Source organism: Suncus etruscus, chromosome 7 (genome assembly GCF_024139225.1).
Source record: "Suncus etruscus isolate mSunEtr1 chromosome 7, mSunEtr1.pri.cur, whole genome shotgun sequence".
In the NCBI taxonomy this organism is placed as follows: domain Eukaryota; kingdom Metazoa; phylum Chordata; class Mammalia; order Eulipotyphla; family Soricidae; genus Suncus; species Suncus etruscus.
Genome location: NC_064854.1, coordinates 12,685,110 through 12,712,550, shown reverse-complemented (window position 1 = coordinate 12,712,550; position 27,441 = coordinate 12,685,110). Strand labels below are relative to the sequence as shown.

The following is a 27,441-nucleotide window of genomic DNA, read 5'->3' as shown; positions in this document are numbered from 1 at the left end:
TGATCTATTTCTTTGTAAAATGGCATGGTTATACTTATAGAAATCGCATTTACTTTGTACAGTGCTTTGGGATGTATTGCCATTTTAATGGTGTTAATCCCCCCCTCTCCTTGGGCAAGGGATGCCTTTCCATTTCCTTGAGTCTTTTTTTTATTTCTTGAAGCAGTGATTTGTAGTTTTCTTTTTATAGGTTGTTCACATGTTTAGTTGACTCTAAGGTGCTTGAGTTTCTGTTGCACCATTGTGAATGAGGTTTTTTTTTAATGTCTATTTCTTCTCTACCATTATTTTTATATAAGAAGAGCATAGATTTTGGCACACTAGCTTTGTAGCCTGGCAGTTTGCTATATAAATCTATTGTTTTTAGGAGCTTTTTGAGTCTTTAGGGTTTTCTCAATATAGTATCATGTCATCTGCAAACAGTGAGTTTGACTTCTTCCTTTTCTATCTGGATGCCCTTGTTATTTTTTTCAGGCAAGTATTCCAGTATTACGTTAAATAGAAGTGGCAAGATTGCAGCTTTGTCTTGTGACAGATTTTAGAGAAAAGGCTTTCTGTTTTTCCTCCATTGAGTATATTTGCCAGGGGCTTATGGTAAATGGCCTTGACTATACTGAGAAATGTTCCTTCAATTTTCATCTTGTTACGAGTTTTAATTATGAACAGGTAGTTCATTTGATAAGGTAGTAGACCTTATCAGGTAGTAGATGATTTTTATTTTTCCTTCTGTTGATATGAAGTATTACATTTATTGACTTGCATAACATCCTTGTATCTCTAGAATGAATCCTACTTGGTCATGGTGCATGACCTTGATGAGATGTTTGATCCTATTTACTTCAATTTTGTTGAGAATTTTTGCATCTGTACCCATCAAGCATATTGTTCTGTAGTTCTCTCTTTTTTTATTGCATCACTGTCTGCTTTTGGTATCAGGGTGATGTTTGCTTCATAAAAACTATTTGGGAGTGTTTCTGTTTCTATTTCCTGAAAGAGCATGAAAAGAATGGGTAGTAGTTCCTCTTTAAGGGTTTGAAACAATTCACTAGTTGAATTCATCCGGGCTTAGGCTTTTTGTTTTTGGGAAACCTTTATATTACCATTTCGATTTCAACAGTGATAAGACTATCCATATAGTCCAGATCATGTTGGTTTAACTTTGGGAGGTTATAGAATTCAAAAATATTATTCATTTTTTCCAGGTTCTATTATTTTATGGCATAAATTTTCTCAAGATAATTTCTGATTACCTTTTAAATTTCTGTGTATCTTTAGTGGCATCCCATTTTCATTTCTGATTTAGTTTATTACATTTTTTCTCTTTGTGAGTCTTGCTAATGGTTTATTAATCTTTCTTATTGATTTGGGGGGTTTTCCAGCTCATTAATTTTAGCTCTTAATTTTACTATTTTCTTCTGTCTGCCTATTTTTGATTCTTGTTGGTCATTTTCCAATTTAAGCTGTGTCATTAAGTTATTAATGGAGGTCCTTTCTTCCTTCCTGATGACTGTCTGCAAAGCTATAAATTTTACTCTTAATACCGCTTTGTCTGTGTCACATAAATTCTGATAACTCGTGTCTTCATTCTCATTTGTTTCCAGGAACCTTTTTATTTCCTCTTTGATTCCCTTTATTGGCCCACTGAGTGTTCAGTAGTGAGCTGTTTAATTTCCAAGTATTAAAGTTACCTCTTCTTCTGTTTGTGTTTCACAACTGAAGCAGTAACCATCCTTTATTTTTATTTTTTAACTGATTATATAGTATGTGCTTCCAATATATGTATTGTATATAGTATAAATATAGTATAATATATGTGTGTATTGGGTTTTGGTTTGGAGGCTCCACTTAATGATGCTCAAGAATGTTCCCAGGCATCAAAGCTGGGTCTTCCACATGCAAAGCATATAAGTATGTACCCCAACACTTTGAGCTATCTCCCAGACCCAATGATATTACAACATTTTAATGTTGTACTCAATCTATTTTTATTAAAAATTGGATTATAATTTTCAAGTTTCTCTTTTCATATATTTTATTGTTGTATTTTATCACGTGAAAAGTCAACTCCAGGATTGGCTTTTTAAATAACATACCGTAGCTCTCTTAGATGGAACCAAAATTTGATCACAGGCCTTTACTCAAAAGTCTGTCCTTTCCTAAATCACGGATTTCTGGTACTTAATAACTTAAAAAAATAATAGTGATCTGGGGCTAGATCAGTAGCACAACAATAAGGGTGTTTGCCTTGCTCGAAGTTAATCTAGGACGAACCTTGGTTCAATCCCCCAGCATCCCATGTGGTCCCCCAAGCCAGGAGCAATTTCTGAGCTCATAGCTAGGAGTCACCCCTGAGCATCACAGAGTGATGCTAAAGTGACCTGAAGAGCTAGTAAAGTGGGTAAGGACAGCACATCTGACACAGTTTGATCACTTGTACCATGTGTTTCCCAGAGTCCCTCTAGTACTAATCCCTGAGTGATCAGGAATAAGCCTTCAGCACAGCTGGGTGTGTTTCAAAACAAATAAAAAATACAAAAAATCTAACAAAACGCAAAATCTAATAAATACTAATAGCAATGTAAACTACTAATATCTGTTTTTAAAATGTTATTTCAGTAGGGTGAGAGTATTTGAAAATACCCTCAAATAGGAAGAAGATAGAAAAGAATTGAGGAAAAGGAAGGAAGATGAAGGAAAGGAAGAAATGAAGAGGGAAATTCACTTCTTTCTATAATGAAATATTCTTTTTATTCAACACATGCACTTTTCTCTCATTGCATACATTCTCCCATATAACATCACTTTGATAAAATGATATAAATTTATGAGCTCAAAATGTCTCACTTATATAAGCAAGTTTAAGGCTTTTTCAATGTCATTTCAAAAAATAATTTAAAACATTTATCTTTTGGGTAAACAAAAATGCATGATCATTTTATTCTGAGAAAGATGCTAGTGTCTAAACTTATTTGGCTTCTAAAACTCATACAACAGAAATTATTATTAAAGAGTGAGCATACTATATGTAAAATTGAGTTTTGATGCTAACTAGACACTAGAGATTTTTATGTAGACAATAAGAAAATTTTTAAATGAGATCATTTAGTCTAATTATAAAAACATTTAATATAACTAAATTAAATGTTTTAACTAAATTAAATTTTAAACACTTTTCTACTTATATGCAAAATAAATGGGTAATGCCACTTATTTGGTATAAAAATATTAGCAAAAATAAAATTAGTTAATGCTACCTTTCATAAGTAAATGTTTAAAATTTCAAGACATAATAAATTCATCTTTATCCTAATATAAATTGTGTTGCAATATTCTGGAATTATTTTTTTGCAACAGAAGTTGCAGCTGCAAAGATAACAAGATCAAATAATGCAAAAGGCTTAAACTGTGTTGTCTCTTTTAGAAATAGTCTAAAAAATTAATTTTGATACAAATCTTACCAAGGCACACACATAGGAGTCAACATTAGAAATCAGGGGGAAAATGATTGGTTTAAAAACATGAAGACATCACCAGGCCAGCAAAAAATTGCAATTCCAGTGACCATATACTTAATTTCCCAAAGAAATGCAAAATATTGAACCAGAGCAATAGTATACAGCAGGTGAGGCACTTGTCTTGCACATGGCCAACCCAGGTTCCATCACTGGCAACCCATATGAGGTCCCCTGATCTCAGCCAGGAGCGATTCTGAGTTTAGAACTAGGAACACTGCCAGATGTTGTGGCCTAAAATAAAAATAAAACAAAACAAAAAACGCAGAAGATCAAAACCCAACTTTTGTACCATCTATGCAAAAAAAGGTGCCAAATTTTCTACAAGATAAATCCATAATAATCAGTGTTAATAAAATATGAGCCATATACAACTGCAGTAAGTCAGATCATATTTAGCCATTAGAAAATGATCCTAAATGTAGATTTAATTGAAGTTTATTTGAGCTCTGCTGGTGTTGATGCAGATGAAAGATTTGCTTGACCTGCAATGCAAAGAAAATGCATGAGTATACAATTAAAGGCATAAAGAAGCTATTTTGATCAATTAAAAATAAGAAATGAAATATGTATATAATTCATTGACTATATCTATTTTCTTTTCTTTTTTTTTGGGGGGGGGGCACACCCGGCTGTACTTAGGGGTTACTACTGGCTGTCTGCTCAGAAATAGCTCCTGCAGACATGGGGGACCATATGGGACACCTGGATTCGAACCAACCACCTTTGGTCCTGGATTGGCTGCTTGCAAGGCAAACGCGGCTGTGCTATCTCTCTGGGCCCTATATCTATTTTCTTAATTGAGGTTTAATTCTCAGATAAGATTGTTTTCACAATACTTTGATGTTTGTATATATTGTGCGATGACAATGAATATAATTAATACCCACAACCACAGCTATGTTTTTTTCTTGTGATGAGAACTTTGTGTGTGTGTGTGTGTGTGTGTGTGTGTGTGTGTGTGTGTGTGTGTGTGTTTGAAGCCACACCAGACAGTGCTTGGGCCTCAATCCTCACTCCATGCTCAAGGGTCACTCTTGGCAGTGCTCAGAGAACTGTATGCGGCCCTGGCGATCAAATCCAGGTCAACAATGCGAAAGGCAAGCACCTTACCCACTGTTCTATCTCTCTGGCCTGCAGTGAGAACTTTTAAAATGTGCTCTTTTAGCAATATTCAAATACATAATATAGTATCAATTATAATACCTTTCACTTTTGTACATTACAGGCCTGGGATTTATTTTATAACTAAAAGTGTATACATTTGGACATCCTTAGACTGTCAAATTAAAAAAAAATTAAGAAAAATATATATTGAGCTGGAAAGTAGATCAAAAAGCAGGCTGGAGCAGATGCTTCTCACGATCTAGGTCTAATCCGAACACAGTATAGTTCCTGAAGCAATCCTGGGGCTGACCCTCCAACCACTAGTTCCCAGATATCACCACTGTCACCAAACAAACAAAAATAAAAGTAAGCTATAACTTATAAGTATTATTTCCAAAGTCTACATAAAATTTACATTTGCACAATCTTACATAAAATTTACATTTACAAAATCTTACTCATATGCATAAGCCACCCAAACCCTCATAGAAAAGAGCAGAGTCCCCAGTGATGATATATAAAGTCAAGAATTTTCTTGCACAGGATAAGAAACCTATTGACTTTAATTACTGAGATAATTAATAACTTGAGCTTTGTCTGTGCATAAACAGACTGAGTTTAATATGTTTTTACATTTCTTAGGAACCAAGAGGACTCTTGGATGTACCAAGTTCTTTGTATGTTCATTAATATTGACTCAAAGTACAATATGGTAAAGTCATCCAAAAACAGTTTCGGAACATGCAAAAGACATTAGAAATGGCAGAAAAAGTTTTAGTATGGAAAAAACAAAGAAGTAAAAACTGTGTCTCAAGGAGGGAAAAAATCTTGATAAACTTTGATGAGGTACAAAAGTTATAGTGTTTTCAGCATTTTTCAAGTTCTCAGCATTTCTCAAATGTTTTCCAAAGTGGAAATTCTTGAAAAGGCAGAAGGAAAAGACATAGTCTGGATTGGTTTTTACAGTTCCTTAAGTTAAAAAAAGTCAGAAAGCCCAAGAGAAGAAATATAAATAGTAAGGAAGAGTACATGGGGCCAGGCCCTGAACTTGGAGTTGGTGAAATTAGGAAGCTAGAAACTTTCTCAGGGATGTTCCAACTCCAGAGAGAAATGAGAAAAACCAGGTCCACACATCAAATGCTGCTTCTCCCCTACATGCTAAAGCTTACTACTTAGTTTTCTACTAATCTGGAAAAGTTACAATGCTCTTCCAATGTTAAACAGGTCTTGCTACTATTTTATTTTTTTACTGCCTTAATTAATTTTAATAATATTTTATTTAAACACCTTGGTTACAAACCTACACTCCTTTTCATTTTTCTGTTCTATTAGTTAAATCTTAGGACTTAAGCAATTGGGATATAATAAATGAATATCTCTGAACCATAAACTAAAAAATAAAACCATAAAATAAAATAAAATGTATTACCATAAACTAAAATTCCTTATACATACCTTTTCATGTTTAATACATAAAAAAATAGAATCTTTTTTATTTGTTACCATGTTACAATGTTACTAGCCCTTATTCAAGCCAAAAATTGTAATTCTAGAACCTTGATTTTTTTTGTAAGTGTAAGTTAGAACCAACTTTTGAAGTCAGAACATATGCATTTTGGAAAGAGATGTGAAAGACTACAAAAAGGCTTTGGCTTCAGATCGAAGAAATTTGTCCCATTTTTTTTTAATGCAGGCAGTTTTTCTGTTTGGAGGCAGTTTAGTTTCCTTATGGATACTCACTTGGAGGAGGAGACTCTGTAATAAAGCACAAGCACATTCTCATTCAGCCGAATGAAACATATAAAATACTAAAAGATTCAGTACTTTTTCATTATTACTTAAAATTACGTAAATTAAGGCTATGTTACAAAATAAAAACTCAGAGAACACAACTCATAATCAAATTTTTAAAAGTTAGGACCAGAGAAGTAGGATGGATTAAAGTGCTTTCTCCCTATATGTGACATGGTCCCCTGAGCAGTACTGGAAATAACACTTGAGCACAGAGCTAAAAGTTGCTCTGTGTGGTTCAACCTCTCCCCTCAAATAAAGTTCACTGTTCAATAACGTAAGTTATTATAAACTTATTATTACCTAGCCAAAGGGCTATCGACTAATCTATACCAGTACTTCCCCATTGTATTCACACTTGCACTTAGAAGCAGCCAAAAAAAAATATATATATATATATAAGCATATATGCTGCTTCCAAAACAATCACATAAAATAGCACAGATGCATAAAGAGTTATAACATGTTTAATTCCTCTTTAATCAAAGAAATAGAACCTCAGAGTAAAAATAAAATTAGCTGTCCAAAGGTCAGTGCAGTCAAGCACCTCTTAATAGCATTTTTGTCAACTAGGGAACACGTATACAAAGGCTGTGTACCTAGCCAATGGGAAAAATAGCATTTGTCATTTGTGTAACTGGAATGTTTACACAGCAAACTCACCTAACAGGACATGCCTCAGAATATAACTGCATTATGTTGATATAACTGCACTGTGATGTCTGACTATCGAGAGTCTCTATCAGTAATAGCATTGTAAACCACAGTGCCTACATTTTCTTAAGTGCTTGCCATAGAGACTGGTGGGGAAACTGAGGACTCTTGGAAAGAAGTTGACACTGGTGATGGGTTTGCTAGCAGAACACTGCATGCCTGAAACTCAATTATGAATGGCTTTATAGGTTCTGGTGACTTAAAAATTAATTAATTGGAAATAAAGGACTTGAATCATATAAATTAAACATAACACTCAGCTTTCAAAACTAATATATGGGGCCCGGAGAGATAGCACAGCGGCGTTTGCCTTGCAAGCAGCCGATCCAGGACCAAAGGTGGTTGGTTCGAATCCCGATGTCCCATATGGTCCCCCGTGCCTGCCAGGAGCTATTTCTGAGCAGACAGCCAGTAGTAGCCCCTGAGCGCCGCCGGGTGTGGCCCAAAAACCAAACCAAAACAAAACAAAACAAAAACAAAACTAATATACGGTTAATTAAACTGCTATTCTGACTCATTCTTTTGTTTTGTTTTGTTCATTTGTTTTTGAGCCACACCTGGTGATTTTCAAGGGTTACTCCTGGCTCCTGGCTTGGGGGACCATACTGAATGCCAGGGGATCGAACAGCGGTCCACTTAGGTCAGCAGCACACAAGGCAAACACCCTACCGCTGTGCTACTGCTCCAGCTCCCTGACTCACACTTTTGAACATAAAAATAAAAACTAATACACTGGAACACAGGAAAACCATTAACAAGGAAAAATTCTATAACACATTTTAAGAAATGCCAAAATGAAATCATTTTCTTTTGGATTGTAAGATCTTTTTATTTTTTTGTTTTTATTTTTAATGTTTTTGGTTTAGTTTTTGGGCCACACTCAGTGGCACTCTGGGGTTACTCCTGGCTCTGCACTCGGAAATTACTTCTGGTAGGTTTAGGGGACCATATGGGATCCAGAGATAGAACCCAGATTGGCCACATGCCAGGCAAAAGTCCTCCACACTGTGCTATCACTTTGGCCAGAGGATTTTAAGATCTCTTTAAAAATAATATAAAGAAGGCCATTTTCTGGAGCTATCTCTGAGGAGGATCTTAAGTTAGTATGGTAGAAAATCAAAAGGTAGAATCATTTGCAACCCAGGGACTTAAAATTGTCATAATTTTCTATATCATTTTAGTATATCAAGAAGCATTATATTTTATGACAACTTTAATTTAAAAAGATGAAGCCATTAAAAAATCAACGACTTTCCTCTTCATCTGAATAAAGAAAAGGGAAAAACACGTTTAATCTTCCTATGTATATGAAACCCCAGTTCTTTATTTTGGCATGGTTTTTGGATTACGCATTTAGATAACTCATTATTGGAAAAGTCAACAGTATATCACGATGAACAAAAGCCTCCAGGAGGAATGGACTGTTGGATGCCTTTACCTTGGTCTTTCTCAGAGCCTTCAGGAACCTGTGAATCTGTGGTTGGCTCTTCATCAGGGTGTTCATTGGGGTCCTGTGTGGACTGAGATGATGCTCTGGATGCCTGTGAGGTCTGCTTCACTGAACCAGATTGTTGCTGCAACCATTCATCCTTATAACCATTGCTAATAAGTTTGGAAAAGTTGGTAGGTGAGCTGTGTTTTTGACCAGGCCTCAAAAAGAGAAAAATGTTATCAAATTGAAGTTCAGAGGTGAGTGATAGGCCACAAAATTTCTATAAAACACATTACACTATGATAATAAATTAAATAATAAATAAAATATAGAAAGACTGCTCAAAGGGCTGAGTTTAGGCTTTGCCTAGATCCTATCTGCAGCACCACTCCACTGAGAACTTTTAGAAAAAAATAACACAGGGGGAAAAAAGCAATAAGCCTTGAGAAGAGGCTGGAGTGATAGTACAGTGGGCAGAGCACTTGGCTTTCATGCAGCCAACCCAAGTTCAATAGCCAGCACCAAATATGGTCCCCCAAACCTGCCAGGAGTGGTTCCTGAGGGCAGAGTCAGAAGTAAACTCTCAGTACCACTGAGTATGGTACAAAATCAAACAAACGAAAAAATGCCCCTGATAACTCAGCTGGTTGTAGTTAGTGTAGTTGGGTATATTTTCCAAGCATTCTTGGGTAGATCCCCAAAACCAGAAAGAAAAAAGGATAAAATTATATAATCATCCTTAAAAAAATATAAAACATTGAAATTTACCTCTCTCTCCTTTTTCAAACAACCATTATATATGTTTAAAGCATACTTATTTCAGTTCACAAATAAATAATAATAATGTTCTTTGAATGATATCCAATTAGAAAAATTATTTGATCATTTCTCAAGGTCAATTTTAGAAAATGCCCTTCCAACCCCCAAAAGAGTGATGGATATCACAGACTATAATTTTTTAACTCCACTCCTTCTGTTCTATGTTAAAGACTAGTAATATTTGTTTTCTATCACACAGAACTACTCTACAACTGTCATTCATCCCTGTGACTTATATCTTCTATTCACAACCCACATTAAAAAGAAACAAGTATGGTGCAGGAGTGATAGCACAGTTGATAGGGCATTTGCCTTGCAAGTGGTCAACCCAGGTTCAGAAATTGGCATCCCATATGGTCCCCTGAGCCTGCCTAGAGTGATTTGTGAGCATAGTAGCAGGAATAATACCTGAGGGCTTCGGGTGTAACTCCAAAACAAACCAAATAGGGAGGATAAAGGGTACTTATATAGATAGCAAACAAGCTTATTTCCTGTTCTCAGTCTCACAGATCAATTTTTAAATTATCTCTATTATTATTATTATTCTCTCTTTTTTTTTTCTTTTTTCAGGGCTGGAGACATACCCAGTTGTGTTTGGGTGATACTCTTGGCTGGCTTAGTGTTTGTGGGTCACTCAAAGATCAAAGATCTGGTCTCAAGGATCAAATCTGGGCTCCCCCATACAAATTATGTGTTCCAGATGCAAGGGTATTTTTTGTTTGTTTGTTTTTATGTGTTTGTTTGCTTGCTTTTTGGGTCACACCCAGTGGTGGCACTCAGGGTTACTCCTAACTCTGTGCTCAGAAATTGTTCCTGGCAGGCTCAGGGGATGCCAGGATCAAACCCGGGTCCAACCTGGGTTGTTGCATGTAAAGCAAATGCCCTACCACTGTGCTATCCCTCAAGCTCATCAAGGGTATTTTTTTCCATCCATCAAGGGTATTCTTTTTTTTTTTTTTTTTTTTTCGGGACACATGTGCTCTCTCTTGCTTGCTCTTTCTCAGCATAGATGTGAATTTTCTGTTTGCATGGTATTTTTATTTTCTTCCAGTTTGAGCTGTGTTCTCATGGTATTTGTCACACTATGTATATAGTGGGCTGTTTTACTCTCCATCAGAGCATAAGTTATTAGAATAATCAGACCATTAATGGTATTAATTCCAGCACCAAACTAGGATTTAGAGAAAAGGCAAGAAAAATGAAAACCCAAACCCAAATAGTAATGTCAGCGGTCTTGCACTACACGTCAAAGATTGATGCAGAGGTAAGTATTCAGTCACACCAGAGCCCAGCACTCAGAAACATAAAATCTAAAGACTCAGCAATACTCTTGGACAAGAACAAATGGCCTAAAATAGGAAGGTTGTTGATCAAAGAGTTTTTGTGAGGAAAGAATATTGGAAGTTGTCAGCAAGTATGTTACAGACTGGTGTGCAGTGAACAGCTGGATGGAGAAGAATATAGTCCTATGGGGAAGGGGTGTGTGGAATGAACCTGAAGGAAAAAAGATTGCAGATACCAGAAGGAGTTAGGTATATAAGCCTAGACCAGTATGCTTTGTGGGCTAGGCAACACATTACAACATCAAAGTCACATTTCCAAAATGTGTTGCTGGGAAATAGTATCATGAGTCTAAAGTTGACACTACCTTCACTGTCATATTGTGTCACAGCCAGCATGGCTTTGGCATGTAGAATCATAACCACACCCAATTCAGGCGATCTGGGATCTACTCAGTCACTTACATGGGAGGAAAGGAAAGTCTTCCTGCAGATGCAGAGTCTTTCGGGCCAAGTGGGGTCCCCACTTTGCTCGGATTCTTCGAGTTAATGGCTGGCAGTTTTACCTATGCAAAGAAACACACAAAATTTGGTGATAGGTAGCAGTTTGGGTGCCAAAAAAGAACAATAAGTATAAATGGTAGCAAAAAGCACAAACCATACAGGACTGGTCTTGCAGCATTGTCCTAAAGAGATGGGAAGCTACTAGAATCTAGAAGCCTTCAAAGAAAGGGGACTCTCCTGTGAATGGGTGAATCTGAAAGGAAAACTGATACCTCCGTGAATTAGAGGAGGGGATGATAACAAAGAAGTTTAGAAATTGAAATTGTGGGGAGGGGAAACTGGTGCTTATGTAACATGGATCTGTTAGAATGTACAGTGTTCTTAGGGGTCAGAGTGATAGCACAGCGGTAGGGTGTTTACCTTGCATGCTGCCAATCCAGGACAGACCCAGGTTTGATCCCCAGCATCCTAAATGGTCCCCTGAGTCTGCCAGGAGCAATTTCTGAGCACAGAGCCAGGAATATGGGTGTGGCCCAAAAACCAAGAAGCAAAAAAAAAAAAGAAAAAGAAAAGAATATATAATGTTCAATAAAAGGTCTATAAAATCCATCTTTTAAAAAATTGACATAGAAAAACAGAAAAAAATAGTCACTATAAGCATTTATAGAAAGAAAAAAGAAAAGGTGGCAATTCAGAACAAATAATGAGATTCACTTCGTAATCCTCTCTAACGTCAATGGAAAGGGACAGAAGAACTCGTTGTCGGGAGGAGTTTTGGGAATGAGTGCTCTTCAGAATAAAGTAGGCAGGCAGATAACCTCTTGGCAATGAATTTCAGAAAGCCATAAAAACCATGGGCTGGGGACATTATTCAAAGGGTTAGAGCATGCCTTGCATGTAAGTTCAAAGGGATATAGTTCAGTATTATCCCTGGTAGTCCCCAGCACCATAAGCTAAGCAACACACTACCAATATAACAGAACACCAGCTTTATTGAAGCCAGAAGGACTTCGCTGTCTGTACAGCCTGTGCTCAGACTAATTTTCATCATTCCTGACCTCCCAGACATGCATTTCACTGTCACCAACATGGTAGGTGGCATGCTATCTCCTCCTACTCTGTGGCTTCACTTTACATTAACCAGCCACGAAATTCCCAGCCAATGTTATGACATGTTTTCACTGTAAAGTCACTGCTTTAAATAAATGTGGCAAAGATCCTTGGAGTTACAGGAAGAAATAATTTTAGAAAGACTACTACCACGGCCACCCACCAAACCCTTCTACACAATAGATGCTTCTCAATGAGTAGCATACCAAAATGGTGATTTAAATGCCTTTGGGCTCTCCTGACCCCTCCCCGTATGGTGATTGGACTGTAGTCATTCCAAGTATCTTTCACTTAAATGTTAATATATCACATTTTAAAATAAAATCTCTTTTCTTCCTACCTCCTTAACACATCCAAACATAAATAGTCCAAGAATAAAGTCTTGGGGAGCTTGAGAGAGAATACAGGGGTAAGGGGTTTGTCTCATGTGGTCTACTATAGTTCAATGTCTGGAACAAAATATGGTATCTTAAACACTGTCAGGCATCACTCCTGAACTTAGAACTATAGAAAGACCCTGAGCACCAGAGTATATGTCACAACACCCTTCCAGCAAGAAGAAACACAAAAATGCAGAGCTTTCATCAGTGAGCCCTCTTAGCGGTCATGGTACAAACCTCTCAGGTGAAAGACTGTCCAGTTATGCGTTCTAGTTGTAGCTAAAGTTTCACATATTACTGTAGCTGCTTCTTCAGTCATGTCAATATAACTCAGTGATCCTTAAAATTAGTTTGTTTCACTAACAGTACAAATGATCCACCAAAAGGAAAGCATGCTAGAGTGAGACTGTCTTAAAAAAAAAACACACACTTTCTATTACCAGCGATTGATAATTCTATGCGGTGTTCAACTACTTATGTTTTCCCAATCCAGACATGGTTGGGGTTTCATACAAACAAGATCATTGATATGTGAGTCCCAGAAGCCAGGCAAAGCTGCGCCAACCAGCACAAGTGTGGGGCACACATCTGTCAGATGGAGACCATTCTAGACTTTTACTCATGATCAACAGCACCATTAATTTTAATAGAAATGTAGCCTTTTCACCAATCCCATAATCAGGGATCTCAAGTCAATGTGGTGGATTTACAGGTGCATTTTGTGAAGATCTTCAAAACCAGACATCACAAACTCTTTAAAGTAATCGATTAGAGATAGCATTTGAGTTCCAGTTGCTTAGTTGAATCAAAGTGACTTAACCAGACTTCTACTTTGGAGCCTTTAGCTCTGTCAGACCAGATACAGAGCTTTTTTAAAATTAAATTACTGTGTGGTGCAGAGTTTAAAAGTGGTTGATAGGGTCACAGAGGTAGCACAGCAGTAGAGCATTTGCCTTGCACAACTCGGGATAGACCCGGGTTCAATCCACGGCATACCATATGGTTCCCCGAGTCTGCCAAGAGCAATTTCTGAGTGCAAACCCAAGAGTAACCCCTGAGTGCTGCCGGTGTGCTCCCAAAACTTAAATAAAAGTTAATAGTTGGGTCTAGAGCAGTGGATAGAGTGCTTGCCTAGTATGCAGCTGACCCAGGTTCAATCCCCAGCATTTCATATGATCCCCTGAACCATTCAGGAGTGATTCCTAAGCATTGCTAAGTGTGATTTCCACCCCACCAAAAAAAAAAATGTTGCTAATAGTTGAATTTCAGTTATACAATATTCCAAATCTCATTCTCTTCAACAATGAGAGATACATTTTCTCTCATTCTTTTTCTCTCTCTCTCTTTCTTTTTTTTATTGCCCTTACTTTTATGGAACAATATTGTCTTTTTTAATTATCAATACAAATAGTATCTTTGCCAAATTATAACTTAAGTATTTAAATAGACTGCAAGTGTTCAGAAGTAGGATAATAACTATAAAATAACCTTTTATATATGCTAGATAAGAAAAGCGTCTTGCTAGTTCTCTTCTAGAAAGCATCTGAAGTTCAGTAAAATTGAAGCTAAAAAAAAGTATAAATTACTTTACAAGTAATTAAAAACAGAGAAAACATTTTTATCTTGACTCCTTGCTCTTCAGTAGTTCCAAGTTCAAGATATAGGCAGAAAAATGGGACACCTACCGCCAGCTGGCAATTACTTTGCTTAATCAGGGAGCAAGCACAAACCATTGCAGACACCTATGATGGCTCCCATCACCTTTTTTTTCTCCTCAAGCTCATCAGCCTCTCGTTGCCAAACCGTCTTCATGTCAAAGTCGAAGGGACCTCTTTTGGACTCATAGTTACTACCATTGGACTCAGCAGGGTTAAACTCTTCATAAACCATGTAATCCGGCATAGAGACGGTAGGAATTCTGAAGAAAGAGATGTAACGGTTTCAACCTGATGTTCAGCCTCTTTTTTTCAGTCTGGTCAATCTCTGATGTTCAGTCTCTCATTATCCTTCCTCCTCTTAAAACATCAGCTCCTGAGGACCCCAGTGGAACCATCTCCTGCTCAGCTGGAGGAAAACACTGGCCTTCTCCATGACCTGTATCCCAGAGTCAGGAGCTTAATTCAGAATTTAGCATCCCCATTTATGATGGTAAATTGTAAATGCTTTTTAAAAAAAATTTCTGTTATATCATCTACTTTGTCTCTAAACAGAATAAGGCTCCTATCAATGTCAAAACAATCACATGATCATTAATTCATGGAAAAGAGTTGACATTTCAAATGATTTAATAGGCTTCAGTATATCCTAATGTAATGTCCTACATTACATCACTTCACATTAAATTATTTTCATGAAAGAGTATTTGATATAATAATAGTCTTCTGTTTCTATTTTTTTAATTTAGTCATTGTGAAATTACCAAGTTTTTTATGATAGGGTTTTAGACATACACTGTTTAAACATTGTCCTCTTCACCAATATTCATGTCCCTCCACCAAGGACCTCCCCTCTTAGCAATCACCTCCTACTCACCAATCTTTCAATAGGAATTTTTCATTTTGATAAATTTTTGTCCTGTGGTTGATAGTACCATTGCTGATAGGGTTTTATACATAACAGTTCTCTTTAGTGGCACTATAAACTTTCAGCAGTGATTTTTTTTGTATGTTCTCCCTTGAAAATATCTCTATAAACTTTCAGCGGTGATTTTTTTCTATATTCTCCCTTGAAAATATCTCACTTGTTGGGGCCGGAGAGATAGCATGGAGGTAAGGCATTTGCCTTTCATGCAGGAGGTCATCGGTTCGAATCCCGGCGCCCCATATGGTCCCCTGTGCCTGCCAGGAGCAATTTCTGAGCCTGGAGCCAGGAATAACCCCTGAGCACTGCCAGGTGTGACCCAAAAACCAAAACAAAAAAAAAAAAAAAAAAAAAGAAAATATCTCACTTGCTTGCTTGCCTCTCTCTTTCTCTCTCTCTCTGCTTATCTATTTTTAACTGTGGAGAAGCCTGCATTCTCTCTTGAACACACTTCTCACTATTGCTCCTCTGACAACTCTCTAAATAGGTATTCATAAAAAAAATCTTTACCCCTCTATCACTCTTTATAAAAAATATCTTGCAAAGAAATGAACTTTTCAGCAGTTTTCCTGTTTCCAGCCCAACTGAACTCCCAGATACTGGAAACAAGCTCAACCTAGGGAGCAGCAAGTTTTCTCACAAGCACACTGGCAAATATAGTCCTGTCAGGTGGCCTTACTGCTGAGCATGCTGAGGCCAGTTTGAGGTCTAGAAGTAGGAGGAAGGTGATTGATCAAATGCAAATGGAGAGGGACAGAATTTCATTTTCATAAAACAGCTAATGTCGATTGGATTTGGAGCATGGAAAACAGTGGGAATAAAGAAGTTGTTGCATTGCCAAAAGTAGGAGCATAGAAAGTAGAGGGAAGAAGGAAGGAAGGGAAGGAAGAAAGAAAGAATAAAGTGGGACAGAGAGGGGAAGGACAAATGAAAAATGGAGAGGAGCATAAGAGAAGGGAGTGAAAGGAGAAAAGAAAGAAAATGAGAGGAAGCAAGGTAGATTGGAGGGGAGATAGAAATGTCTAGCATTACATCACAGGGCAAAATAATCAGAAGAGTGGGTGGTAGCTCCTTTGGGTGGGAGTGGCCAGAAAAGGGGCCAGAAAAAGCAACAGAAGAACCCGGAGGTCAGACTTGTAGAGGTCAGGGAGCAGAGATGAGAAATTGAGAGTGAAGTTCTGGAGATGGGGAAACTGCTGTGTACAGGGGGAAAGCCTCAGGCAGGCCTAGCTTGGGATACAAATATGGAAAAGTGGATACCTGCCCACTTTATTTAAGGAAGAGCTCAGCAAGTCTATCTTTTTCCAGTCATCCTCTATGTCATGTCCCAGATTCTCCATGGCAGGAAAAAAAAATCTGTGACAATATGAGGAGGATGGAAAAAAAAGAGGAGGGAACCATTCAAAAAACCATCAGACAGGACTCTCTTTTAGCTCACCAAGTATTACTGATGGCAAGGTGGAACTTTTGTACTCATGTTTCCTTCCAAGAATCGAGAAGAAGCCCCAAATCAGCCAGGCTTGTAGAACTGAGGACCATACAGAGAAGAGTGGACAGCATTCTTCTCTGCCTCCCAACCTAGGTCTTGGTATTGGTACCAGTGGGCAAAGAGTAGAGACAAGGGTGGACAGTCAGTGCACACTAGTGCCCAGGGCCTAGAACCAGTGTGCCCTGAATTGGTTTCAAGGAGCAACATGAACACACAGCATGTGGAACCTCTCAGTCCTGTGTCTGGGATATGATACAGCTATAGAACCACAAGTCCCCCAAATAGCCCTGTTCTCAAACTCCTGGGCCCAGTGTGACTTTCTCTTCCACTTGCCAACTGGTTTTTTCTCCTAGGCACTCTGAGATCAGAGGCAACATGGATTACCCCTGATAATCAGTTCTAAAGATATGAGAGAAAATATTCTAGAAAATATGTCTGTGTTGTGAGAATGGGCAGAGCCTTCCTGACATAGTGGGGAGGCATAGTGGAAACAGAAGCCTTTCCTAATCTCCAAGAAAGCAGAAAAAAATGATTCCAAGTGTCTGTTCATGTGACTTCTGAGTCCCAGAATGGTTCCTGAGGTACACTGGAACACAAATATTTATTAAACGCATCAACTATCATAAGGAACAATGGCTCACATCATTAACTATCATAGAAACAGAACACTTACTATATTTATTTTCTTCAAAGAAAAGGGGGCCCTGAAATAAGCTGTTGTTACTAGAAGATAAAGTGGCCAGAGTTTTGATAGAGAACACTTTCATCTGTAAGATGTAACATTTCCGTCTGTCAGATCTACAGCTGAAGTTGACAGATATGTTAATATTTCCAAACTCTGGTGCTTAAACAACTAGCACTGCTTCCTCAGCACATTCCCATTACTTTTCCCCTGAGTTCTCATGTCACTATTCTATCTGGAGCTCTAATGCCATACTTAGAGTATTGGATAAATGCAGACTTAAATTTAAAATCCAACTGTTTTTGTCCTCTGAAAAACAAACCAGAACATGATGGTTGGTGATACTCACTGTCGCTGAGCAGCTGTAGGTGGCTTGCTGTGGTGGATGTACCAGTCTGGCAGGGTGTAGGCCAGTGGAGAGGCCTTCCTTGTCCCAGAGGCAGAAAAGTGTCTCAACAGATCTCAAAGCCAGAAAGAAAACAGCCATGAGTAAACCCTATTGCAAGAGGACAGAGCCTTCCAAGGCAGAGTCAGTTTAACAGGGGAACTGTGAATACATCTTGTGAAGTTCTCTGGACTCCTGAGGCTCACAGAAAATTGGGTAGTTCATATCTTTAAGCTATCAGTCTTCATGCTGAGAATGTGGCCCTGCTGGTGCTCAACAAAGATGAGTATCCCCTATCCCACCCCAAAAAGTGAACTGCCAACTCTTTATAATAACATTCACCTCTTCCTAGGTGGAGTCTCACTCCCTGAAGGGTCTCTGAGATACTCCTCACTCAGGAAGCATGGAAATAGTTGCTCTCAGTTCTCATCACAACTTCTTTATTGCCCAGGACAATCAACAGTTCTCTGATCAGAAGGGCTATGTGCATTCTCACACACACACACACACACTCAAATAGCAATTCCAGAAGGGCCACCCCTTCTGGATTTCACTCAGTAGAGGTTACTCAGTAACCGAGGGATGAAGTCAGGGTTTCTTTCCAGAGAGTTCCCAACCTAACTATGTTTTCTGGTTCTGCTTCTCCCTGTCTTTAAAAGCTTTGTCATCATGAGTTGGGTTTCCATAGGTAGTAAAGTATGAAAGACTAAATTTTTTTAACTTTTGATTATAAAAATATTTCAGGGTTAGAAAGAAATTTCAAGTAAAATACAAATTTCATTATAGTCGACTTAGATTTACCAACTGGCAGCGTTTCATTTCACCACATTTGTTTTTTAGTTTAATGGGCCACATCTGGCAGTATTTAAGTGCTACCTCATGTTTAGGGGTTTCACCTGTTGGGGAGGGGAGGGAATCTGGAGTGCTAGAGAGCATACTTGGGCCTCCTAAATGCAAAGTGTCATCTTTAGCCCACTGAGCTCTTTCCATCATCTACAATTTAATACAATGCAGTATCAAAGGTCAAATTAAGGAATTCATGCATGTAAGGCACATGCGATATCACTAAATAACAACTATGGCCTCTCATCATGTTCGCTTTTTCTCTCTGATAATGTCAACATTATCACTATAGTTCTATCTGAGAGAAAGTTTTGAAACATGGTGCAAACATGTTTTTAATGATTTCAACAGACAGTTATGATATCTTTACAGTATAATGATTAAAATCAGAAAATCAGGGCTGTGGCTATAGCTCAAAGAGCTAGTACATATGCTTTGTATGCAGAAAATTCTGGTGTGATCTTTGACAATTTATGGTCCCCTGAACACCTCTATAGACCAGGTGTAAACCCAAAACAACTTCCCCCAAATAAGAAGTCAATTTGCAATATAATTTATATTTTTCCAGCTGTTTTGCAAATGACAATTAATTACATGGAATTAATTACATTAGTGACATTGAGAATGGACACATATCCAGGCTGTGTAGAACATCATGGTACTTGGGGATTTTAACATTCAAGCCCAGATATTGTCCTATTGCTTCTGATTACCCCAGAAGATCTCTAGGATTAAAGACAGCCATAAAAAGTAGAAAATATGTGTTTCACTGACAACAAAGGTTAGCAGCTATTTAAATGCAATGCCTTAGCTTTTAGTCAGTAATTTCTATTGGCATAATTAAGCCACACTTTCTTGATTCAACCATTGAAAAATTGGCTGAATAAAATGTTATTTTATTATTATTATCAAATAAAATACCATTGATAAAAACAATACCCCATTGAGACTAACTTATGGTCCTCATTATTTAAGACAGTCATGTACAGGATGGGGGCATGAGACTAAACAAGAGGAAGCAAAAACATTTCATAAGAAAGAAGTTGCCAGGCAGGAGACATAGCATGGAGGTAAGGCATTTGCCTTGCATGCAGAAGAACAGTGGTTCGAATCCCAGCATCCCATATGGCCCCCTGAGCCTGCCAGGAGCGATTTCTGAGTGTGGAGCCAGGAGTGACCCCTGAGCGCTGCCGGATGTGACCCCCCCAAAAAAAAAAAGTAAGAAAGAAGTTGCCCCAGTCTCTGCCAGTAAAATGAGCTTTACTATAGAAGTGAAAATTTTTCTGAGACTCTGTAACTAGAAAATAAAAATAGGTAAATGTGTTTCTTTGAAGAAACATCCTAAACATTATCATAAATTCAAGACTAGTCGGTCTAACTTATTAAATTCCTAAAAATAATACAACTCAACTATACAAATTACGTAAATTTCCAAATGCCTTAGGAAAAGACTCAAGGATCTTTAAGGTATTATTTTTATATGGGAGAAGTGAAAGCTGACCAATCCCTAGCACTGCCTCCCACAAGGAGAGACACCGAACACAGTGTGTGCTTACCAGGTCGACCACCTTGCTTGGCCAGTTTCACATATTCGGAGTCTGTTTCTTTGATCCAATATCTCCGAGCCCCAAACGGGTGTCCATTGGGTGTGTCCCTAAGATGACTCAGACCTGGAATCTGGGAAGCTGGTGGGGCATTCACAGGTTTCTCAGACCGCTTCACAGGAAGGTGGTAGTACCAGTCTAAAAAAGAGGAAACCAAGAAGCAAGTTGGTACGTGAATAGTTTGGAGTGAGTTTGTTTCACTTTCTGAAAATTATGCCGGACTCAGCTTCCATAGCATCTTAGCATGGGCGAAGAAACTAGGACACTGATGTGGGTGAAATTACCTTCTTCAACAGAATAGCCCCACTCATCTTAGAATTAAAGATCAAGAAATTAAAATGCTAGCATGGTGGCAGCTGATCCCAGATCTATAGATTTCTCTGCTAAGGCTGTTTCAGAGTAGGAAAAACAGAGCCTCTCCCTCCTCTTTTTTCTTTTCTTTCAATCCTTCAGTAAACTAGAACTAAACTTCATTCTGGGCATATTAGTGAATTGACTGTCCTGAAAAATCAGAAAGAGAAAACTGATTATCAAGGATTTGGAATATGTGACCTAATGTTGGACAGGAGTTGATAAACTCTGTGCGTTACAAAAACGGAAATATAAATTCTGTCAGAGAACTGTGAAAATATCTATCAATTTTTCAAGCGCAGGAGGCTGCTGAATTAGGTGCCAGCAGAAACGACTTTTTTAAACAGCATCTATATTCCCATAATGCCCAGAGAAGAGCAACCTTCAGGCAGAAACATCTCCACAATAACTTTTCCTTTTTGTTGAAATTTGAAGCCATCTTTGGCATTCCTAGAAATCAGAACTGAAGGGAAACAGTTACTAAAATGGTTACTAAAATGACTTGGAAGTACAGCCAGGCATATTTGTAAGGTGGCTGAATTTTGCTTCTCTAAAAACATTGACTCAGTCCCATGAAGTTGCAACATAGTGGGTAGAGACAAGAGTGTGCAATATCTGCAGGGTAGATACCTATGAAATGAAGGAAGGAGAAGAAACTGCAGAGTTGCAGTACAAACAAAAAGAGGAGGCAGAAGTCTTGCAATTATCAGCATCTATCTGTGACCTCCACAGAGAGCAAGAGGCACTGGCACTATTGCTGTTTTAGGTGACTTTGCATGATCAACTGATTAGTATCATACACATATATTTTTTAAAAAATCACAACTGATTGAAAACTCTGGAAGCAAAGCAGAGGGAAAAAGGTAAAGTAACTACTATGATCTAAGTGACTCAAGAGTACACAGAAAATGCTGCTGTAAATTTGTGACTTTCTGAGTCTAACACATTACTCCACTGATGGAAAAGGAGATGGGTAAATTTTGCATAACTCTAGCTGAGCTCTGGTAAGTAGATATTTAGTTAAACATGATCCAACATATGACTGTGATGGGATTTTTAAAATGTAACTGGCGTTTAAAGAAACAAATTGTAAGTTTAAAAAAAAGATGGTTGTCTTGTCCTAATGTGTAGGATTTAATCATTTAAAGAACATAAAGTCCTCTGAGAAGGAAGTAGTCCAGTGTCTAGGTGGCCTTTGGACTTAAACCTGGACAGTGAACTCTTTTCTAGGTCTCTAGTCTCACAATCTATCTTGCATATTTTGAACTAACACCTTTTAAAATATATTAAGTCAATTCCTTTTCTTTCCTAATATAACAGAAAGGGGTATTGAATAGATTCATTTATTCAATAGACATTTAGCTAATGGATACAAGAAGCAATAAATGGAGAAGGTTTTAATATCCAATTTCTACTTGAGATGAAAGTGTGCTTTTTGGGGCAAAAACTATAGCACAAGAGGTAGAGCATTTGCCTTGCACGTGACCAACCCGGAATGGACACTGGTTCAATCCCACTCGGTCCCCTGAGCCTGCCAGGAGAGATTTCTGAGCACATATCCAGGAGTAACCCCTGAGCACCACTGGATGTGGCCCTAAAATCTAAAATAAATATTAAAAATAAAAAGAAAGTGGACTTGTTGCATAAAAATCACTGATTTGTCTACCAAATATATTATCCAAATAAGCTTTGAGGACTCCCCACAAATAGAAAAACAAAAATATATAAAGGTGAATGACTGAGGGAATGCAGAAAGGCAGTAGTTCCAGGAGCTACTTCTGACTCAGTGCCCAAGGCTTCTACTTAGCAATGCTCAGGAGACCATGGTGTGCTGGTTCTGGGGCATCCATATGCAAGGCAAATGCTCTGCTACTGAACCACATCTCTATGCAAAAATTATTGTCTTTAATAAGACAAATCTAAGTGAACAATAGCACAGTGGGTAGGGCATTTGCCTTCCAGGCAACCAACCTAGGTTTGACCCCTGGCATCCCATATGGTTCCCCAAACTTGCCAGGAGCAATTTCTTGGCAAAGAGTCAGGAGAAACCTGAGTACCACCTGGTGTGGCCTAAAACAAACCAAAATAAAAGTTTTATTATACCAACATGGTTTACCAAGTAGTTGTTGCAGGCATTAAATGTCCCAACACCAATTTCACCACCAGTGTGACTTCCCTCAATTAAAAGACAAATCTTTTTAAATATTTAAATAATAGCAATTAGAAACTAGGTGGAGGCCCAGCTCCCTCTGCAGCAGCCAAACCCCTTGAGTGACAAGCAGGTAACCACACACACACACACACACACACACACACACAAAATGCCCCAAAGGACAAAAACTGGGTGGAGGCCCAGCTCCCTCCACAGTAGCCAGACCAATGAGTGACATGCAGATGAGCACATACACCACGGACAGAAACTGGGTGGAGGCACAGCACTCTGTGGCAGCAAGATCAGGTGAGCACCACACGCCCAAAAGGACAAAAACAGAGGAAAACAGCTTTTCCTTTGCCACACTTACCCCTGTCTAGTCAATGTGCACCAGCACAACACGCAGAAAACACCACACAATAAAAGACACAATGGGAAAACAATACAGAACACCAAAATGCTTAGAGAATGAAGATGTTAGCTCTGAAGGTCCAGCAAGTACCAGCCTTGTACATAGCCTCTCTGAGAAGGACTTTAGAGAGGAAATTTGGAGGATGCTCAAAGAACTCAAAGAATCCATGGAATGAATTAAATGAACCCCAAATAAGAATCAAGAGGATATGGAAGTAGAAATACGAAATCAGGATGAAAAAATTTGGCTAGGCAAAATGCAAACATCACTGGAAAGCCTCACTAGCAGAGTAACAGCTTCTGAGAACAGAATCAGTGAGTTGGAAGATGAAATGCATAACAACTTCATATATGAGAAGGTTAAAAATGAGCCTTAAAACAAGTGATCAAATAATGGGGAAAAAAAACCTCTGAGAATGTAAACAGATGAAAATGGAAGTCTGAGATAAACTCAAGAGAAACAACAGAAGACTCATTGGAGTCCACGAGACACAGGAGAAAATCACCATGAAGCATCAACAGTCAAGAACATCAATGCAGGGAAACTTCCTGAGCTTAAAAGGACATACAACCAAATCCTGCATGCCTACAGAATACCGACTAAAAGAGATCTAAATAAAAATACCCCAAGGCACATCTTAGTCACAACTATGAATACCACAGTTAGGGACAAAATACTGAAGGCAGCAAGATCAAAAAATGAAATTATATACAAAGGAGTATCTTTAAGATTTACAGCAGATTTGTCACAAGCAACCCTCAATGCGCAAAGGCAGTGGTGGAATATAGTGAAAAAACTCAATGAAATGAATGCTTTGCCAAAAGTAATTCACACAGCCAGACTTACATTCAGGTTTGAAGAATGAATAAATAGCTTAATGTTTAAACAACAGCTCAGGTACATTAGAGACTTAAAGCCAGCCTTAAAAGAGGAACTGAAAAGTCTACTTTAGGGCAAGATAGACCCAACAAACACACCAACTTCCTTCAAAAAGATAACAATAAATTGCATGACAATTATATTTCTCCATATCAATGGACTAAATGCACCAGTTAAGAGATGCAGAGTTGCAAAATAAATCAAAATGATTTTGTTTGGTTTTGGTTTTGGATTTACACCCAGTAGTACTCAAGGATTACTCCTGGCTTTGCACTCAAAAGACACTCTTGGCAGGCTCAAGGAACCATATATGATTCCAGGGATCCAATGTGAGTCAGCCATGATAAGGCAAATGCCCTACCTGCTATGCTATTGCTCCAGTCCTGGATCAAAATGTTGAATCCAACATTTTGCTGCCTACAAGAAACACATCTGAATAATCAGAGCAAACATACACTTAGAGTCAAAGGTTAGAGAAAAATCATTTAAAAGGTTAGAATGGCCATACTTAGATCAGATGGTACAGACTTTTGACTTAAAGAGGTTATAAGGGACATTTTTTAATAAATAAAAAATATATGCACCTGGAATAAATCAGACTCCTAAACATATATGGACCCAATTGGGGGAATATTTAACACAATATTTAACACAATTGCTGACAGATTTGAAGAAATAAATCAATAACAATACAATAATAGTAGGAGACTTCAACAGTGCCCGGTCACCTTTGATAGGTCAACCAGGCTAAAATCCAACAAGAATATAATAGCTCTAACAGAACAAATGGAAGAGAGTTCTCTAGCTAATATATATACACATACACACACATAATATGGCTCTCCATCCCCCAAAATCTGAATATACATTTTTCTCCAATGTACGTGGAACGTTCTTCAAGATAGACCACATGCTAGGCCACAAAAGATACCTCCATAAAATCAAGAGAATAAAAATTATATTCTCACAATCCACTGAAATTAGACATAAATTGAAAATAGCCGCAGAGAAAAAAACTTTAGCAGCTGGAAATTAAACAGCTCATTATTGAACAACCAGTGAGTCAGAGAGGGAATCAAAGAGGAAATTAAAATATTCTTGGAAACAAATGAGAATGAAGACACTAATTATCAGAATTTCTGCGATATCCCAAGTGTCCTTCCTCCCCCCAAGGAAGGACACTTGGGATATTGGTCATGGGAATGTTGCACTGGTGAAGGATTTTTTTTGTATGTATATGTATATATATGTATATAATATAAATGAAAAAAGAAAAGAAAAGGCCTCCTAATTCTTACCACAGGCTGTGTTCTTTACACTGACTGTATAGAAAGAGGAGGTACAGTAAATGCACTCCATATACACCTCAACCCATGCCCTTTGCCTGGTCTGTATTGTGAATTGGGGGACCAAAAAAAAAAAAGGATTTCTGGGATACAGTTAAAGATGTACTAAGAGGAGGTTTTATAGCTTTGCAAGCATTTATCAAGAAGGAAGGAGGGACCTACATAAATAATTAATTGACAGCTTAAAAAATTGGAAAAAGATCAACAAAATGAACCAAAAATAGACAGATGGAAGGAAATAATACAGTTTAAAATATAAATTAATGAATTGGAAATTCAAAAATTAATTCAAAAGATAAATAAAAGCAAGAGTTGGTTCTTTGACAAAAATAAAGAAGATAGAAAAACGATTAGCAAAATTAACAAAGAAAGGGAAACTTAATAAGCCACATCACTAATCATCAAGGAGATTCAAATCAAAACAACTATGAGGTACCATCTTATGTCACAGAGATTGGCACACATCACAAAGAATGAGAACAATCAGTGCTGGCGGGGATGTGGAGAGAAAGGAACTCCTATTCACTGCTGGTGGGAATGCTGTCTAGTCCAACCTTTATGGAAAGCAATATGGAGATTCCTCCAAAAATTGGAAATTGAGCTCCCATATGATCCAGCTATATCACTCCTAGGGATATACTCTAGGAATACAAAAATACAATACAAAAATCCCTTCCTCACATCAATGTACATTGTAGTACTATTTACAATAGTCAGACTCTGGAAACAATCAAGATGCCCTTCAACAAATGAATGGCTAAAGAAACTGTGGTACATATACACAATGGGATATTATGCAGCCATCAGGAGAGATGAAGCCACAAAATTTTTCTATATCTGGATGTACATGGATGTACATGGAATCTATTATGCTGTGTAGTAAGCATAATAAATAATATAAGTAATAAGTAAATAAGTCAAAGGGAGAGAGATAGACGCAGAATAGTCTCACTCATCTATGGGTTTTAAGAAAAATAAAAGATATTTTTACAATAATTCCCAGAGACAAAAAAAGAGGAGGAGGGCTGAAAGGTCCAGCTCATGACATGAAGCTCTTCTCAATGAATGGTGAATGCAGTTATAGAAATAACTACACTGAGAACTATCTTAACAATGTGAATGAATGAGGGAAGTAGAAAGCCTGTCTAGAGTACAGGTGGGGGAGGGGTGGGAGGAGGGACACTTGGGACATTGGTGGTGGGAATGTTGCACTGGTGAAGGGGGGTGTTCTTTACATGACTGAAACCCAGCTACAATCATATTTGTAATCAAGGTGTTTAAATAAAGATATTGATTTTAAGAAAAAAAAGGAAAAAGTAAACCTAATCAAAGTGAAAAGGGAAGTTACTACAGACACTACAGAAATTCAAAGGGTAAAAAGAGATTACTTGGAGAAATTTTTTACCACAAAACAAGATAACTTGAAAAAATAAATATAATCTAATATATTCTAGGTCTCTTATAACCTCCCAAAGTTAAAATAAGATGATCTATAATAAATGAATAGACCTATAACTACTGAAGAAATTAAAATACTAAACAAAAGTCTTACCAAAAACAAAATCCCAGACTCAGATGGATTCTTTCAAGCCTTTATAGAGAACTGACTGCCAATCCTTTTTAGACACTTCCATGAAATAGAAGAAACAGAAACAGTCCCAAATTGATTCTATGAAGCTAACACCTCCCTGATACCAAAAGCAGACATAGATGTCATAAAACAGAGGACTACAGACCAATATCATTAATTAACACAGATGCAAAGATCCTCGACAAAATTGGAACAAATAGGATTAAATATCTCATCAAAAGATTATATATGCCAGGACTAAGGAGAACTCATTCCAGAGATGCAAGGATGGTTTAGCATATGCAACTCAATCAACATTATATTCATATTAACAAAAGAAAAAGAAAAATCATATGATTATATAAATAGATGGAGGGAAAGCATTTAATAAGGTCCAACACCCATTCATGATTAAAACTCTCAACAAGATGGGAATAGAAGGAACTTTTCTCAATATAATCAAGGCCATTTACCACAAGCACATAGGAAATATTATAAT

At 37.6% G+C, this 27,441-nt stretch overlaps 1 protein-coding gene and 1 non-coding gene across 2 annotated transcripts in view; one reads left to right on the top strand and one right to left on the bottom strand.

Moving 5' to 3' along the window:
* Positions 1–3,835: 3,835 nt before the first annotated feature.
* Positions 3,836–27,441, bottom strand: part of C7H7orf57 (chromosome 7 C7orf57 homolog) — a 28,330-nt gene continuing 4,724 nt past the window's right edge. The window contains exons 2-8 of the mRNA XM_049776296.1: positions 20,185–20,370; positions 17,750–17,861; positions 14,411–14,567; positions 11,121–11,221; positions 8,563–8,774; positions 6,360–6,374; positions 3,836–3,997 (exon numbers count right to left, since the gene is read on the bottom strand). Coding sequence (XP_049632253.1) covers positions 3,951–3,997; positions 6,360–6,374; positions 8,563–8,774; positions 11,121–11,221; positions 14,411–14,567; positions 17,750–17,861; positions 20,185–20,370 — 830 coding nt within the window. The 3' untranslated portion in view covers positions 3,836–3,950. The remainder of the gene's footprint in view (positions 3,998–6,359; positions 6,375–8,562; positions 8,775–11,120; positions 11,222–14,410; positions 14,568–17,749; positions 17,862–20,184; positions 20,371–27,441) is intronic.
* LOC126014687 (small nucleolar RNA SNORA51) lies at positions 25,308–25,440 on the top strand. Its single transcript, XR_007497689.1, has one exon. It is a non-coding gene; the product is annotated as a small nucleolar RNA SNORA51 (small nucleolar RNA).